This window comes from Pleurodeles waltl, chromosome 7 (assembly GCF_031143425.1).
Source record: "Pleurodeles waltl isolate 20211129_DDA chromosome 7, aPleWal1.hap1.20221129, whole genome shotgun sequence".
NCBI classification, from domain to species: Eukaryota; Metazoa; Chordata; class Amphibia; order Caudata; family Salamandridae; genus Pleurodeles; species Pleurodeles waltl.
In genome coordinates this window covers 559,561,733-559,579,796 of record NC_090446.1, presented here as the reverse complement: position 1 = coordinate 559,579,796, position 18,064 = coordinate 559,561,733, and the positions used below count along the sequence as shown (strand labels likewise).

General features: G+C 41.6%; 1 protein-coding gene across 3 annotated transcripts in view; it reads right to left on the bottom strand.

The window, feature by feature from the left end:
• The window catches only part of TEP1 (telomerase associated protein 1), a 1,055,001-nt gene that overhangs the window by 621,575 nt on the left and 415,362 nt on the right, over positions 1–18,064 (bottom strand). For all 3 annotated transcript variants that reach the window (XM_069244315.1, XM_069244314.1, XM_069244316.1), the window contains one exon: positions 12,518–12,638. In XM_069244315.1, the coding sequence (XP_069100416.1) occupies positions 12,518–12,638 (121 nt within the window). The remainder of the gene's footprint in view (positions 1–12,517; positions 12,639–18,064) is intronic.

Below are 18,064 nucleotides of genomic sequence, written 5' to 3'. Positions count from 1 at the left end.
TCCCTCAACTTCAATGTATCTGATGAGGACAGGCTGGGCTGGGACCACCTTAATTCTTGTGTTTGGAGATGTTGATCTTGGCTTCCCACTTCCTAACATCTTTTGGATGCATCAAGGAGTATTAGTCACAGGACTTGGATTTGTCTTTGGTACAAAGACAAAAATTGGTGTCATACAGGACTGTAACTGGCATCTGTTTGTACCATGTTCAACAAGATTTGAAGCCTGCCTTTTTACAGGCGATATCCCTGTAGGCTTCCCAAAATAATAATTTAACAAGCAAAATTATTTTGGTAACATAACTGAAATCAGCAGGAAAGACACTCAGAATCCTCAATGAAGGGAGCGGAAAAAAATGAGTAAGTGACCTGAACGCTTGGGGGAGGAGAATACTAGAGGGTTCTCTATCTTCTCATGTCCAAGGACAGGACTGAGTCAAGAATAAGGCTGAAAGCAACATCTCCAGCATTCACAAGGTGTTGGAAGAGTTTCTGAATCCAGTCTGGAGCCTGAGGGGATTCAGAATGCAAGGAATCTGTGGTCAGAAACAGCCATAAGAACTGTCTTTCTAGAACGTACGTTAAAAAATAGCCTTGGCTCTCCAATGTGTGATTTAAATTTGTGAGCAGGCAGTCAATAAAATGATATAACATCAACCAGAGGAGATAGAAGCATTACAAGTGGGTTTGCTATTCTTCCAAATGTATCATTCGATCAATGTGGGGAGAAGCCACTATAATCCCTACATGACTACAAAAGGGAGCCCTGCCTATTTGTAAAAGGACTCTCACCAACTACAGCAAACTAATGGCATGCTGCATCACCGAGTCCTCACCCAGAACACCTATTGGTTCTGCGTGGGCTCGACCTTCAAAGTAGGGAGCTCTTAATAGAGTTACTTTTAGTGGTGGGATCTGTGCTAACTATAAAATTGTCTTAAGTCCCCTCAACACAATTTATCCTGCTTCAGGTTGCTCATACAAGAATAAAAACAAAGATGGTACTAATGGGTACAGTTAGTGATCCATTGCATCAAAGAAGGGTCTACATATTTCAGCCACAATTGTTCAGCCCAAAAGGCCTTGTGGCTTTCCTCTGGACCTATAGCAGCAGATCTCTGTTTTAAATGAAAGGGCCTTTCCCCTATGCTACAAACTTTAATCGACTATTTGTAGTTAGACTTACTATTATGCATGGGACAAACACATACATGCATGCAAGTCACACTTACCAACGTTTAAGGCATTTGGAACATGCAGGGATTTGGAGAAGGAAGCATGTGCGGTGGTATTCCTTGACTATTGTGTGTCTACAGGGTCCACTCTCCTCTAAATGCCTTATAAAGCACATAATGCCCTAAGATATGGTAACAGAAGGGCCAATGAACCCTAAGGGAGTGTATGTGTGAAGTGCATGACTATGTGTTTGTCCCACACACTGCAGTGGGTTCGACTATAATTAGTTGATTAAAGTTTGTAGCCTAGGCGAAAGTCCCTTTCATGTAAAATGAAGGGATCTGCTGCTATAGGTCCGGAGGAAAGCAACAAGACTTTTAAGATAATATACTCTGAATGGAAAGCAACGGTACAATACCTGAAAACAGAGTGTAGAAATGGTTGGTTGAAGTTAATCCAATATAATAAATTACACAGGCATACCTGTCAACTAGTTGCCAATAAAGAATGTACCATTTAATCTATTCAGTCCACAATGTTAGTCTGAGATGCCTTGGACAATGTTGATTTATTACACATGCACAACAATACATCCGTTATGCACACCATTAAACAAACGGCAAATATCAGAATAGAACACAGCCCCAAATCAGACTCTTTGGATTACAAACCTGAACCAAGAATAACAGATATGAATGTAAGTTTGAGGGCCTGGCACTTCTTATAACAAAGACCAGGAAGACAGACGCTATGCTAGAATTTACACAATGGCAGGAGAAAATAAGAAAATAGGCATAATAAGATTTAGCAATAATGTGGCAACAAAAATATCTAGGACATGAAACTTCCGAATCCGAAGCTAAGACATAAGGTGAGAAATCATCATGAGCTCATAGTGACGAACAAGAATTTGCCAGGACCTATCGAATGGGAGTTCTGATAGGACACCTCAACAAGGAGCCCCTCCCTCAACGAAGCCCCTCACCCATGTACTACCTTGTACACTACACCACCTTGTAGTAAACTAACATGTGATGGATTGATCTGTGCCCACTTTCTGTGATATGATGCATGGCTTCTTTCTCCATGATGATAACATACTGCCCTTACTTATTAATTTGGTGTCAATCTAGTGATGCAGAAAATATTATATTAGTCATGTGAAACTGATCCAGAGAGTATATTTTGCTTATGTTCTATAAAAATAATTACAATATATTTTACCTGGTCAATTCATAGTTGAAATGTCCTGAAAAGTGATTAAAGTTAGAAATTATGTTGAAGCAGAAGTTCTTAAGCTCCTTCTTGAAGATTTCATAAGATGTTTGGGGTCTGTTAGAAGGTGGTAACGATTCCAAACCTTTGGTCTATGTCCTGAAATTATGGTTACATCTTGCAGACTTTATGAAATTACCAAACACCAATGAGATGTACATAGGCAGCATTAAAATAACAAGCGCATTCCACCCTACTGTCATACCCCTAAACCTAAAGTGAGAGGCATCCCCTTATCTCGATCAAGTGACAAGCAAATCAACAATGGACATGGTGCTGCACCCTGCTTTGCTTTTTTGGTCTTCTGGGACAGCCTTTTGACCTTTGAATGAACATGTTCATGAGAATATGTCCCTTCTCATACTAGAGAAACAACTGGACAAAGAGAGCAATTTTACCATTGGCAGTATTAAGTTAAGCGCTTCAACTCTGATTTTTATTTTTGTTGCAGAGTGTCTCCTCTATGAAGGGGTTACATATGATACCATCCAAGGCACATCCATCATTGTTTGATAACACTGTGGTGGCCTAATAAGCACTATTTGATGATTACTCTGTACTGAGGGCCATCTAACCTGCAAGTTTCTAGGTTATCATTAATGGGATTTTGTATTGGCCTTTGAATACTGAATTCCTTTATAGGCGCTATGGTAGAAAGTCCATGTTGCACAAATGGGATTGACCACAAGCAAAAATCACAAAGGAAAAAGAATATCTTGTGCAAAAAAAGCTGACTACACAGGTTTGTCCTGAGATTGCCAGGACAACACAGTGACATTTTAAAATCGCAAATTGGAAGGGGTCCCCAGGGGACCCCTTCCAGTTTGTGACTGGAGCCCAAAATATTTTTTCAGGGCAGGGAGTGGTTTTATCCTATTTCAACGGAGATGCCATGCTGTGAGCTAAGCTTGTGATACTGAATAAAAGTTTCAACCCATAATCTCTTTATTAAGCAATTCTGTGCAATCATTGGTAAATAGCAGATGCTACAATCAGCACACACAGGGCTGCTGACTACACAAAGGATCCAGGGATCTCATTAGCTCACTTGCAGCAACTTGTAGTAGAGGTTTTGGGTACTGGTGTGGCAGTAGCCGCAGCTTTTTATCCAGTTTTGTGAGAAAAATCTCAAAGATGCCCTCTCTGTGGTGGTAAAACTTCAAACTACCTCTAAAATGTCAGTAGATTTAACTAGGCAAATGTATGCATAAGAAAAGAAACCAACCAAGGAAATGTCAAGGACCTGACATAAATTGCTGATTTTTTCACACTAGTGAAATCACCAGTAGAAGACATAAAGGAAGAAAGTCTACAGATAGGAAAATGCACACACTTTTTACCAGAACTGAAAAACAGAGGAGACACCACAAAAGTGTGTATTTATATTGTGGAGAGTCAGAACATTTCATTCAGAACTGACAAGCGCTAGTGGGAAACGTGTCAGCTTAGTCCTAAAGGGCAGACCAGAGTTAAGAGTTTTCATTTTGAAAAGATCCCGTCTTGGAGAAAACACATTTTTTCTTCCAGTTTCTTTTTTTTTTACCACTAAGCAAGGTCCTCTTGCTTAACTAGCCATAGTTGATCCTGGGGCTTCAGTCATATTTATGGCTCAAGCTTTCCCCCAACAGCACAATTAAATTCCAATTCAAAGAACGAATATACCAGAGACTTTTAATGGGGGTGACTAAGTTTCATGAGATGTAATCTAATAAACTGAAAAACTGACCACTACAACACAATCATAACTACTTGAACCGTTGCAGTGCAATATTATAGATGCTCCAGAGTTTGACATGATTCTAGGGACTTTGTGGCTTCAACGTCATAACCAAACAATGAAGTAGTCAAAGGAAAAAATCATACTTCCCACTCCACTCTGTCAGCAGAAGTGTTACTCCTGTTCTGCATTCAAGATGCAGCAACCACTGATGATTTTCTCAGTACCGAAGATTGAAGTATTAGGATTATTTGATGCATATACAAACTTTCTAAATGTACTTGGTGTGAAGGAGGTAGACCCTCTTCTTTATTCCAAATTCCACAGCAGATTATCAGCCTTTTAACAATTATACTCACTTAAATGAAATCACAATAAGCAACCGTTATCCTCTAACTGTCTTGATCTGATCCATCAAAACAGATATTGATGGTAAAGTATTCACCAAATTGGATCTCAGAGGTGGTTACAACTATATTGTCATTCTAAATATTTCCTCATACCCTCAGGTACATGTAAGGGCTCAGTGGCTTCCAACGTCTTGTATATGACATTTTTAGAGACATATTATGCACATATTATGTGCTTATGTCATCATGTATTTGAATTATATCCTGATATTTTTAGAAAACAAAGAACATGAAAGACATGTATGTAAAGTAGTAAAGTCTAAGAAAACACTGTCTCTATCTTAGGTTGGAGAAATGCTTGTTGCAAGCTTCTGAAGCGACATATCTCTGTATCAGCAATGGATCCAACAAATTCCCTGGGGTACAAGCATGGTCTCTTCTTCCTTTGTCTGTATGTGTACATCAAAAATGCCCGCTTCATCTATCTCTGCTGTTCAGGTTCTGAAATGATTTGCAGTCAAATTCCATTCATACAGTTATACAAAAGGCTATTCTCTATTTACAACAGTTAAAGGTTGATTACAACACCTAAGCAGGCAAACATAGATACCCTGCCTCTAAGTACTGCGTAGGAGATAAAGTATGACAATCTTCAAAACTACTCACTATTCCTGGTTCACTTCTCAATTTTACACCTTGTTCCATGGGCCTTTTTGCGAATAGCCAGATAATGGGCCTAGCAGCACCATTTCTTCAAATCCCCTCACACTGGTGTATGTACCGAGGGGTAGAGGTATTTAAGGTCTGGCCTACGACCTTGCAAGGGCTGTCACACACCCTTTCTGTGTTGGTAGGTTTAACACCAGATTTTGAGGTTAGAGCTAAGAACCATTTGAGCCTCGAGTAGCAGTACTTGATGCATTGGAAGGAATATGATGCTCTCAAAATGTCTTGGGAGCTAACAGAGCTCGTACGTGTCCGTAAAAGCCTAGCTATGTGTCATTGTGCTTTCTCAAATAAACTATGACAGGCCTCCAGGCTGAGGAGTTTTTGCAGCAAGGGAGAAGTACCATTAGGAATGTGAGTCTTGGGAACGGTTAGGGATTATGAGAGAGATTGGAGATTATAGTGAATAGGAAAATGGCAGTTAGGTCAACAGGTTAGTGGTCTAGTGTTGCAACACCTTAGGAAATATTTCCCACCTGTTTAGTTCCTACTTCAAGCTCAGTGCTTGTCTCTCTGCACAAGCAGGTGTGCAATTAATTTGCTCACTACGTGGCAACTATGTGCTTTGCTGTGACTGTCGGCTACTGTTTATGCTTGTCACCTGCCTTCCTGTCCTTCACATTTGTTGTGTAGTCCCTTCATTGCATTCTCGACTTCCTTTTGTATTGGTTAGGAAGTGTATGTTGCAGTATGCTGTCTCCATTTCCTCTCTTTGCAGGTAGTGGCATCTCATACCCTGTGCTTTCCCCTGAATGTTGATAACGTCTCCTGGTCTTCCAAAGCAATCATCATGATTTTAATTGCAGAAGAATCATTAAGTGTATACCATTTTTTAACCATAACTAGTATTTCCTCATAATGCTTAGTATTTATTTGTGATTACCATTTGGATTTTAAAGTTTCTTGTTATCTTTACACCACTGAGACCAGAAGAAAGGTTGTGAAAATTGTGCACTCTCTCGCTTCAACATTTTCCACTTGCTGTCCACTGTGTTTTAAATATACATCGATAATGAAGCAAGTGTAGGGTTCATGTCTTGGCCACAACAGTATGGGTCCTTACCCACCACTGATGCACTTGCTGTCACATTAAAATCCAGGCAGAAATACTTGAGAAACATATGCATGCTTATACATAATGCTAAGCTGTGACTGAGACTCAGAGGTATTGTCTGTGGTATGCATACATGGGTGATGTGAAAATAGGTGCTCTGTAGATCCAGGAAAATGAGGAATTGTCCTTCCTGCAGAGACAGAAGAACCTCTTGTAGGTGACCGCTTGAGAGACCCTTTTCTATAGAAACTTCTTGGTTTCTCTGAGGTCTAGGGTCACCTGCCTCTCTTTTCTCTTCAGTCTCCTTCCTCACCAGCAAAAATCTTGGATAGAGGTCTACATTCCTCTGGGCCTTCGGTACCTTCTTGATCAATCACCTGAGCAGAAGATGGAGAATCTCTTGCTGGAATTCTTGAAAGTGCAGATGGTGTATTTTCATGAATGGGTGGAGAGGGTGGTATCTGCAGGATTTGCAGTGTGTGCCCTGATTGTACAATTTCTAGCATCAAGTGATTAGTGGTAATCGTGAACTAATATAAGTACAAGATTGTCCTCCCTACAGCCTGAGTGGGGGATAGTGAGGTTGACACCACAAGAGAGTAAGGCTCACATGTTTCCATCCTGGATGTGTGACTGAGAAGTACCCCTCTTCTCTCCTGACAATCTTTGGTAGGCTGAATGGTTTTGGCCTTTTCTAGTGGAATAGCCTTGATAGTAGCAAGATTGTTGAAATAATATTTACAACCTTGCCTTTCATGAAGGCTCTCCTGTACACCCGAGAGCACCTGGGGCCTAAAACAAATGCCAAAAGTAAATCTTTGTACTGCAAAGCAGCTAGACTATGTGTCCTAACCACGTAATGGTTCAAAATGTGTCACCCATGTGTTTGCAAATTAAAGTTTGTCCACAAAAGAGCATGTCTAATATGTTAGCCTGCACATCAAGGTGGAAAGAACTATACCTAAGCGACACATGCCTCCTGAGTACTGCAGGTTCTGCAAGTCAACAAAACCTACATTTGTCAAATTCATCGCTTCCTTGATAATGGCTGCCGACGAGTTGGCCCTTTCTTGCCTACGGATTTTAAAATCTTTCTTCTAGAATCAGCTACAGCACAGGGACTATTTTGTCCCACATTTGGCAATTATATTGACTGAAGATGGCCAATACACTTGCTCCTTTTATTATTGCCGCTGCCATCAAGCTAACCCTATGACAAAGTCTGGTCTTGGTGGTCATTTAGAATTCTGGTGTGGAGCCTGTATAATTTTTCTCTAGGGATGAATTGTTGCTGGATTTGTCATGAGCTTTAGTCCTTTCTTCCAGACGTAGTCCAAGATTGGGTTTGACTTTGCCGCATTCCTTCGCTGCTCCTTGAAAATGTATCGTAAGTTTTGTTGTTCAACAGAAGACATTGCCAACTCAACTCAAACTTCTTAGCAGCTGTTTTCAAAAGGGCACGGAATTCAGAAAATGCCACCTGAAGCAGAATCTGGTTGTGTAGATATATTACCTCCTTCTTTTGGCAGGATGACATCTCTTCATTTTCCTTGCTTTGGTAATTGCCTTCTTCATCTGTTTCAGGCTCTGGGACCTTGCCTTCTTTCCTCTTCTGGGTTGATATACTGGTTACTTCCTTGCAGATCGTCTTAACCCATGTCTCTAGGAATGAAGGAACCACCTGTTATTGGTGGTGGTGCAGGTGAAGTCTGTGGTGAATGAGGAGGCAGTTGAGGTGCTGCAGGAATATCTTGCTGTGGAGGGCATGGAGGTAGCCTCTGAGGTGCAGAGGGAGGATGTGCCTAGGGAACTAGTGTCTGGAACGCATATCCTGAATGGTATTCATTAAAGTAAATGGCACCTGCATCACAGATGGTTCTCTGGTGGTGTCTGGGCTTACAGGGGTGTTCATATTCTCTTATGGTGGAGGGTCTAGTGGAATGTATCCTTCATAACTCGGCGTGTTGTATAAGTGTTGCTACAAGCATCTTTCCTGTGATGATCTCCTTTAAACTTCTTCATGCTCTGAAATGTATTGGACATCTTGCTGAATACTCTGAGTCAAAACTTCTTCTTGATCACAAACATCAAAGTTTAGCTACAAATCTGGAATTTGGACCAGTGGGCATGCAAAGATGGAAATATATGTTATTCCATTGTCAGGATCATCGTTGGAAAATTGCTTGGCACAACATACACTGATGTAAATTGCCCTGGTAGTTGCTGATTTGGTCATCATCGATGGGGCAGTCTTCGAGGAGGCCATCATCGATGGGATCCTCAGTGGTAGACGCATCGTAGACAGGGTCACTGCCGACAAGGCCGCTGCCGACAAGGCCTTCTTGCATATCAATGGAATGGTATTCAGTGGTGCTGTTGATGACACAGTGACTTTAGCTGGTGATTAAGTGCCCAGCGGTGAGGCAGTTGTCGATGTCATCGATAGAGATGCTGCTACTTATGGCATTTTCTTTATTTACAATGATAGGCTTCCCATCAATGATGGGTTTGGCAGAGCCTGGGGTTGACAGACACTAGAAAGGACCAACTTTCCACACCATTTAGGACACAGGTTGTTCAACTTTGTTTTAAAAAAAAATGACTTTTCTAAAGAGGGATTGACTTTCCTTCACTAAACTGGAAACAGGCACTTCTCCGCTGAACTCCAGTTCTGGAAGGTGTGTCTTCTTTTTATACTGCTGAATCATCCCGATGTTGCATCTGGAAGGTTTATACAAAGGGTAGAGACAATAAATGGACAGGAAGCGCTAATTATTAGTGTACATCTTTCCTTGTCTGCTGCTTGTACAGGTTTTGACCAGTGATCTGTTCTGCTTTTCTACCATTATGACAGCTGGACATGTCTCAGCTCAGCCAGAAACTGAAGTAAAATTCCCTACAAACAATTCAATGTTAGTAGTAGCTGAAGCTGGAACTAGCTGTAGTACAGGGAATATGAGGTAGATGATAAAAGTCCATAATTACGTAGCTTTATGGTAACTCCCTCTCATAGAAATGGCAGCAGAAATTTGACCTTTGGTGACCTCTAAGGGGAGTAAAGAGCTCAGCAGTCCATTTCATTGGCTGAGTTTGGCTTGTTTCAAATGAGGTGGAAGTGCTAGGAAACTAACACTTTTGCTGGGCCTGTGCCCATTCTAATACCTATGTAGCTTCAAAATATATATTACCTAGTGGCGGTAGCCACCGGGTAGTTCTAGTTAGGACGTAGTTTCTACAGAAAAAGCATTTTTTGTTTTGCTAATAACTTTGGTGCTGTTTGATGAATCATTACGAATTTTGTTTTAAAAAACAACAGTGGTTATTTCAGCTGCTGTCTGGAAAATGTTGGGGTGATCAGTCAAGCAGCGGCAGAGAAAAAGGCTGGGTCCCAAAATGCGTATTCCCTATTCATTTTTTCATAGGGATTTTGAACAGAGATAGCACCGAAACCACTGAATGGAACTACACCAAATTTGGCAGTAAGTTAGCTCTTGGTTTAAAAAGAGGCCTTTTTGTTATATGGTGTAAATCCGTTCAGTAGTTTTAGAGAAATTAACAAAAATCCAAATGTGTATTTATAGGGACACGAAGAATTTGCGTCTGCTTCTGATCTCGTGCTGAGATCTGATTGGCTGCCAACACTTCCACAAGGACGTGGTGGCAGCCAAGTTGGTACTCGACTTCAGCCGAGCCCCAGAAAAAAAAAAGTTACAACAATATGAAAAGAGCCCAGGGTATGGACACCCTGACCCCTTAGCTCTGGTGCTGGGGTCCCAGAGGGTCCACCCAGAGCTAATAAGCAATAAAAAAAAAAAAAATTGGCGGATCAGCTAAACAATTCCTCCCCCCCAAAAAACAAGGTTAGGCTCCTGTGCTTCTCTTATTTTCAGGTGGACCAGGCCCCAGGGGCACTGATATTATCACTGCAGAAGGGCGGGCACACGGCCCCCCACAGCCCCGGGGACTGGCACCTTCCCAGGGCACTAATTACACAAAATGCAGAAGGCCACGTGGCCACCCCCGCTACCCTGGGGACCGCCACCTCCCCATGGCACCTATTACACAAAGTGCTGGGGTCCACGTGGCCCCTCCACAGTCCTGGAGACCACCAACTCCCCAGGGCTCATTAGAAAACTCATGCTGGTGGGCCGCATGGCCCCTGCAGCCCTGGGGACCACCACCTCCCTGGCGCACTGTTTACACAAAGTGCGGGTAGGGGGGTCACAGCCCCCCCCTGCAGCCCCAGGGACCACCACCTCCCCGGGGGAAATGTTGGTGTAAGGGGGCCACTGATGGCCCTGGGGACCGCCACCCCCAGGACCAGCTACTGCTATGTCCCAGAGTGTCCACCCCTGGGACATAGCTGTTTGATGAGGCTTGGCTGCAGCTTTACAGCTGCCACCAATTCACAGCAAACAATCTGCTTGCAGCGAGGGAGAGCTGTCAAACAGAAGAGGTTTCCTCTGTCTCCCTGTCTGCAAAGATGCAGGCAGGGAAACAGAGGAAACTGCTCTCACAGAGAGGGAGCTGCTATAGCAGCTTTCTCTCCCTCTGAGAGCAATGCTGGCTCCTGCAGGAGGCAGGGAGCCAGCTGAGACCTTGGGGGCCTTCAGCCCCCCCCATGGGCCCCAACATTGTGAATGGGGAGCACCCAGCTCACATGGCTGGCACCCGGAGGATGGGGTCCCTGGGGCTGAGATTGGCCCTTTGGGAGGGGGTCACACGGCCTCCCCCTCACCCCAAAAAAATAAATAATAATTAGTCTGGATAATAATTAGTCGTTGGGGGAGGGGGTGGGGGGCCTTGGGTACGAGATCAGTCTGGGGAGGGAGGCCATGCGGCCCATCTCCCACCAAAAAATTAATTCTAGAAGCCCAGGCCCCAGGGGATGTGGTCCCCAGGGCCGTAATGAGCTGGAGGGCATGTGGACCTGCGGCCAATTACTGCTGTGCATGGCCGAAGGCAATGTGCAGCACAGGGTTGGTTGGTTATAGTGGTTGCTGCAGAGCTTGGCCTATGGCCAGGCCCTGTGGCAAACACCCACTGTGCACGGCCATAAGCCATGCACAGCATGGAGTTGGGAGGATATAGGGGTTGGCCGCAGGGTTGGCCACAGGCCAGGCCCTGCAGTCAACACCTGCTGTGAACAGCCAAAGGCCATGCACAGCGCAGTGTTGAGTGGATATAGGGGTTGGCGGAAGGGCAGCACATGGCCGAAGGGCAGCACATGGCCGAAGGCCGATTGCGATATTTGTTTGATTAACGTATAGTTATGAAAATTACTTACGTAAAAAAAAATTCAAAAAAGTTGAAATTCAATGGAAAAAAAAACTAAAGTTCCAGGGCCGTTATAGTTAGTAAATAAAAAATGTTTAAAACATAGAAATTCATTGACAGAAACCAAAGGTTACAGGGACGTTATAGTTAGGCTCACATTTTAAACATACAAACCATAGAAATTCACCTGTTACAGCTAGAGTTATCTAAAAAAATTTAGAACAATGTGCATGGCGGGGGAACGAGTTATAGTTACCTTAAGGCAAGAGTTACAGATACTTTAGATAACTCAACAGGTGAATTTTTATAATTTGGTTTGTTCAAAATGTCAGCCCAACTGTAACTTCCCTATAACCTTTGTTTTTTTTAAGTGATATATACACATATAAATGTATATGTACACACACACATAAATCTTGCTTACCTATATGTATTTCTTTTGACAATGTAGTAGTCAATATTCTGCCCTCAATATTTTTGGGTTCTGCACCATAACCCAACCACCAAGCTTCGAGAAGCATACAAAAGCTCTTCAGTCCAAACAACATTCAGAACACTGGGCCAAACATTTTAACAACCTGTTCCATTACTTCTGTCACACTAAAAAATGAAAGACTGATTCACCTCCCTAATGTTAAGACCACTAAAATCTTACAACAATGAAGGTTGGACGATTGGATGATTGTACATTTCCTTATCACCACTGATGTTAGGGCATGAGGCACACAGGTGAGCCCTCAAACATGTTCTACAGAACAATATCTCAAACCTATTACTTCAAACAATGAAACAACTGCTCTAGCCAACATACAGTCCTCTGACCCATAGATGCTTCAACTTCAATCACTATGCCATGCACACACTTTGCAGTATGCCTGAATCACCATTCAATCTCTAGCTCACAATGTGTCAATAATTAAGCTTGCAGGTATAATCTCCTTACCCATTCAAAGTGTGGAAGATTGGGCAGATCATATTCCTGAGGTACATGCCCATATCGGTTTCCCAGCATGCCTAAGAAGATCTGGCTCCGTGCAACCTCTGAAAGGCACAGGCCCAGTTGCCTGTAACGAGAATAAAAGAGAAAATATTAGTTCATTTGCCACCTAATGTGTAATATTCCCTGACTACATAAGGAAAACATGGATTGGAGAATACCCGCAAAGAAGGAAAAATGATGCCTAATTCTGAGATGTGGTGCTTGATGCGCTATGTAACAGTGCACGTCCTGAAGATCACTCACATTTTTGGATCTGAACCCAGCCTTGGATAATAAATCTTACTCTTTTACACATAGTAACCTGTAGTTTCTAAAATGAAGAAAGTCAGTCAAATAGTTTCAGGAAGCAATTCCCCGCTTATGTGATGTTAGTACAACTTACATGAGATTGTATCAATCGTCACTTTTGAGTGGTCAGCTTGGGTAAAACTTCCAAACGTACAAGGAACAGGCATGTTTGATACCCAACAGTGAGAAAGCAAAACAAAAGAACCAAAAATGCAGCAGATATCAGATACACTAAACAAACAGTAAAAGTTTCAACCCTTCCTTCTTCTAGGAGAACCTCCCCACCAGTTGCGCATTCTGTACCACCAATCCTATTTTTTCTATGAAAGGTACTCTCCTGCAGGGGGTCAGATACTATAGATTACATCTTATCACTAAGTTTGCCACTCTATTCGAAGAGGAACTGTTGGAAGAGCTGAGATCACAGAGTCCAGATCCATATAACACCTTTAGCATATGACCTTGCCCCAAGCCAATACTCCCTTGCAGGTTTAATTCCTTCTGAATTAGAGTCCATATTTTTTATTTAAGTTTCAGGCCTCTATCGCACACTAGAACTGTTATATTTTCAATTACATATATTGACCCTACTTTGGACCATCATGTCTTCGTCGGGGTGAGGATCTCAAAAACTGAGCTACTGTTAATCTGGCCACCATAGAAGATGGGTAATGAGCTTCTGGCTCAATGAAATCAGCAAATAGTCAGAGTCTTCCCCTGGTCACCGAGAACTAGAGATAAGGGATTCATACCCAAGTTCAGTGAAATCCTTAATCTTGGCAACTATACTCTTTCAATATAATTGGACTACCTCACAACTCCATCGCATATGATGCATCATGCCCCTTTCCTTGTCACAACACCAACACTCAGACAAAGAGCCAAACACTGCGTGGAGGTCAGGGGGGCTAAGTACCATCCTCATATAATTTTAAACCCAATATCTTTATGTTGTGTACATGTGAAAGCAAAGGCAGCTTCATCCCATATGTGTGGCATTTTCTATTTTCTCTACCATTTAATCATGTGTGTGTGTGTGTGTGTGTATGGGGGGGGGGTGTTAAAGTAGGTTGCTGAATATACGAGGTACTGATATAATTATACAATACATTTTTTGTTTCCCGACCTTTTAAAAGAGCCTCTATGGTTATAGGATAGCTAATTTAGGCTATTATCTGGTGTCCAGTGGTAGTTCAGTGCAATAGCTGTGTACCAAAAAATGCTGAACTTCGGGGTTACAACGTTGACAGATTTGATAGAGTAAGAGGTTTACGTTTTTTTAAAAAGTCACTGGAGGGTTTGGCTGGGTAGGCACCTGAGAAAAAGTCTCCACTGAGCTTCACGTTTTCGGTCCCCCGTTGAAGCCCACAATGCAACAAGGACTTCTCTAAAATGAACCCTCACAGTTTTAAAGGGTGTTTATGGCAGTAAGGAAACCTGGAGAAATAGGCAGCAGGGCAGCGGTGGCTCCTGAGACGATTTTCACAGCGCGGACTGGAGCTTCCCCTGGTCCTAATCAAATATTGCAGCCCAAAGCTTGTAAGAAAGAGTTGGAATGATCATCAAAGACCCCCAGAAGAATCCAGGATGACCTAGAGGCCAGCAACAGAGGTAGGGGGTAGAGTGGCTCTTCAGGACTGGCAGGAAGACACTCTTCCTGACTCAACAGCAATACTTGATCCCCATATGAAGCAGCATTCAGTGGGCTGACCTAAGCACGCCCTTTTCTACATAACTAGCGGAATAAGCCCTATCCGAATAATAACAGCACATACCCTGAAAGAAAGACAAGTGAGCAGTGGCCCCAAAGGTCAATGGACACCTTATTAATAATCATCTCAGACATCCAGACCCAGAGTTTTTCGATGCAAATATAAAACATACAGCTCAAAATGACCTTGATCAAAGAAACACTAAATGCTCAAAAGTGGGGTTGCACTCAACTTTTAAGCAGCTTCGTCCCCTTCACAATGCAGAAATCGCAATATACAACAGTATACAGGCACTTGTCACCAAAGAAGTCATCTATATACTCCTAATGGAATTACACAAGGATAACTGTTATAATGAAAAGAGATCAATGGTTCTTTAGAATCACGCTTTATTTTCATCTCCACTTCTCCTCATCAGCTCTTTACATCTCCTCTTCTCTCAGCTCTCTCTCCCAACATTCTATTGTGAACTCCTCTACCTAACAGTCAGAACATTCCATTCTAAAGGGAAGGTGAGGGGGAACCGTACCACTTATATTTAAATATGTCATAACCTCTAATCTAACAAAATCTGCCTATATGTAATTACATGTTGCTACCTTAAAATATTACAACTAAATTACAACACATCTTCCCTTCCACACACAATATATACAAAGTGATCAAAAATATATACATTCAATAATAATTTGACATACCTACATTGATGTCTTAAATATATACATTCAATAGATAATTTGACATACACTACATCGATGTTTTAAAAGAAGTTCTATTGGTACTCTCTGTACCGACGTCACATCTCTGCTGAATCTCCTCACTCTCGCCATTCTCCATGGAATTTCCTTCACTCCTCACGAGGGCTGATGGCTGTTGGACAATCCTGTCCATACTCCAACACTGACCAGTTGTTAACGTAACCACATTGTTTTTCACTTTGGCAATATCAAAAGGACTGGAAAATTTAGTGCCTCGCATACTCGGACAAAAAACCCTTACAGGATTTTTAACATAAACCTTATCCCCCACTTTCCACTGTTGTTGTTTAGTACCATGTTTAGTATTGTATCTTTTTTTGTAATTGTTTTGATGATTTTCTATTCTAAGTCTGAATTGTGGAGTTATGGCATCACTTTTTCCTCCTCCACCTAACCATGAAGGGAAGAATTTGGTACTTGGTTTCCTGCCCTTTAGAGCAGAAAATGGAGAAATGTTTGTAACTGAATTTGGAGTAGAATGGTACACCCATAACATGTCTCGAATAGCATTTTCAATCATTATTTGGTTTACACTAGCTAACTGGATGCACTCTTTAATCATGCGGTTGGTCCTTCCGACTAAACCATTTGCCCTGGGACAATATAGCGCTGTAGTGAGGTGGTGTATGTTTAAAGAGTTAAGAAAATCTTTCATTTTTGATGAAGTTAATTGAACTCCATTGTCAGTGATCAAGGTGGCGGGTATTCCTTCCATAGCAAAAGCATCTTTAAGGAAATTTATAACTGATTCAGTGGTGATTTGGCTTACCATTTTTACATTAATCCAATGCGAGTAATAATCAGTCAGTACTAAAGCAAAACGTTTCACAACACCTTTCATGTTGATAGGCCCTATGATGTCTAATGCCAATTTTGTCCAAGGCTTGTCTGGTACAGCCACAGGATATATAGGAGTTTTATGAATAATTTTAGTTTTGTCACTGCACGCACATTTAATGCAATTTTTTACTTCGTTTTCTATCATAGAGTCCATATTAGGAAACCAATATCTTTCTCTAACACAAGCTTTCGTGAGGCTCCTGCCTAAATGACCTTCATGAGCCAGATTGATAATTTTGTGTATCAATCCTGCCGGTGGTATTATCTTATCATTTCTTAAAACAAAATTTCCGTTTTCATTTATTTCATGTCTAACCTCCCAATAGTTTTTTAGAGTTTTGTCCAGATCCCTCCTAAATTCCGGCCATCTCTCCTTCGCTAATGTTCTCAATAAGGATAGGGATTCATCCTTATGATCAGCCAACTTCCATTCTACTTCACTGATAGCCAGAGTACAAACAACCATTACTGGGTATTCCGGGGTCTCATAGTCTTAATTTATAGTCAACGGTACTCTAGAGAGAAAATCCGCAGCACAATTATTATTACCCGGTAGGTACTCAATCTTAAAACAAAAGCTCTCCAGGCCTAAAACCCATCTAGCAATTCTAGGTGTACAGTTGTAGAAACTTTTTGTAGAGAAACATAAACTAGTGGTTTGTGGTCTGTACGTAAAGTAAATTGTGTACCCCAAAGGAAGAATTTAAAATGTTTTATAACCCAGAAACAAGCCAGAGCTTCTCTTTCAATTACTGAGTAATTGGATTCTGCCTTATTTAAAGCCCTAGAAGCAAATGCTACAATTCTCTCTTTACCATCAACCACTTGGGATAAAGTGGCTCCCAAACCTTTTTTGCTCACGTCAGTAGTAAGAATAGTCTTCCTTTCATGATTGAAAGTACCCAGGAATGGTGCTGTTGCAATGGCTTGTTTAATCCTTTGAAATGCAGATTCATGACATTCTATCCATTTGTAAGGTGTGTGGTTTTTTAGCAACTCTCTTAGGTCATATGATATCTCTGAGATTCCCTTGACATGTTTTGTCATATACTCAGCAAGGCCTAGAAAAGATTTTAATTCTTCCTTGTTTTTTGGTGCCTCTGCCTTCTTAACAGCTTCCACTAATGAAGTTTTAGGTTTGAACCCATCTTTAGAAATAAATAATCAACTGAATCTACTCTAATTTGACACTTATCCTTTCTCAAAGTCAAACCCGCCATTTTTAGTTTACTAAGTACCTTTTTCAAGTTTGTATCATGTTCCTCTACATTTGCTCCATATATTAAAATGTCATCCTGAAAATATAGAGTCTTAGGGGTATCTTCCAAAACATGTTGCATGATTTTTTGAAATACGGCCGCAGCTGATGCAAGCCCGAACGGCATTCTATTGAACATATACGATCCTAGGGGTGTAGTGAAAGCTGTGAGCCATTTAGAATCTGGGTGAAGTTCAACCTGGTGGTATGCGCTGGAGAGATCCAGCACGGAAAAACATGCTGCCTCCCCCATGGTGCTTAATATTTCATGAATAACAGGAAGTGGATGTCTTTCCACCCAAATGTTTCTGTTCAAATCTCTCAAATCAATGCACACCCTAATGTCCTTAGGGTGTACCTTAAAATATTACAACTAAATTACAACAATAACCTCCTTGTTGCAGGACTTTGCTGAAAAATACCCTCTGGCATGAACCACTCATTTCAAAATGCTGAATTGCGTCTGGAATCGGTTAAAGGAAACACATTACAAAGAGGAACACGTCATCCCAAAAGACTCTCTAGAGTAGTAACACTTGGCAATGATAAAAAAGCAACAATATGGAAAACTGCTCCAAGTGAAACATCTGCCTAGGAGGCATTAATAAAGAAATGCCCAATGATGACCTGTAAC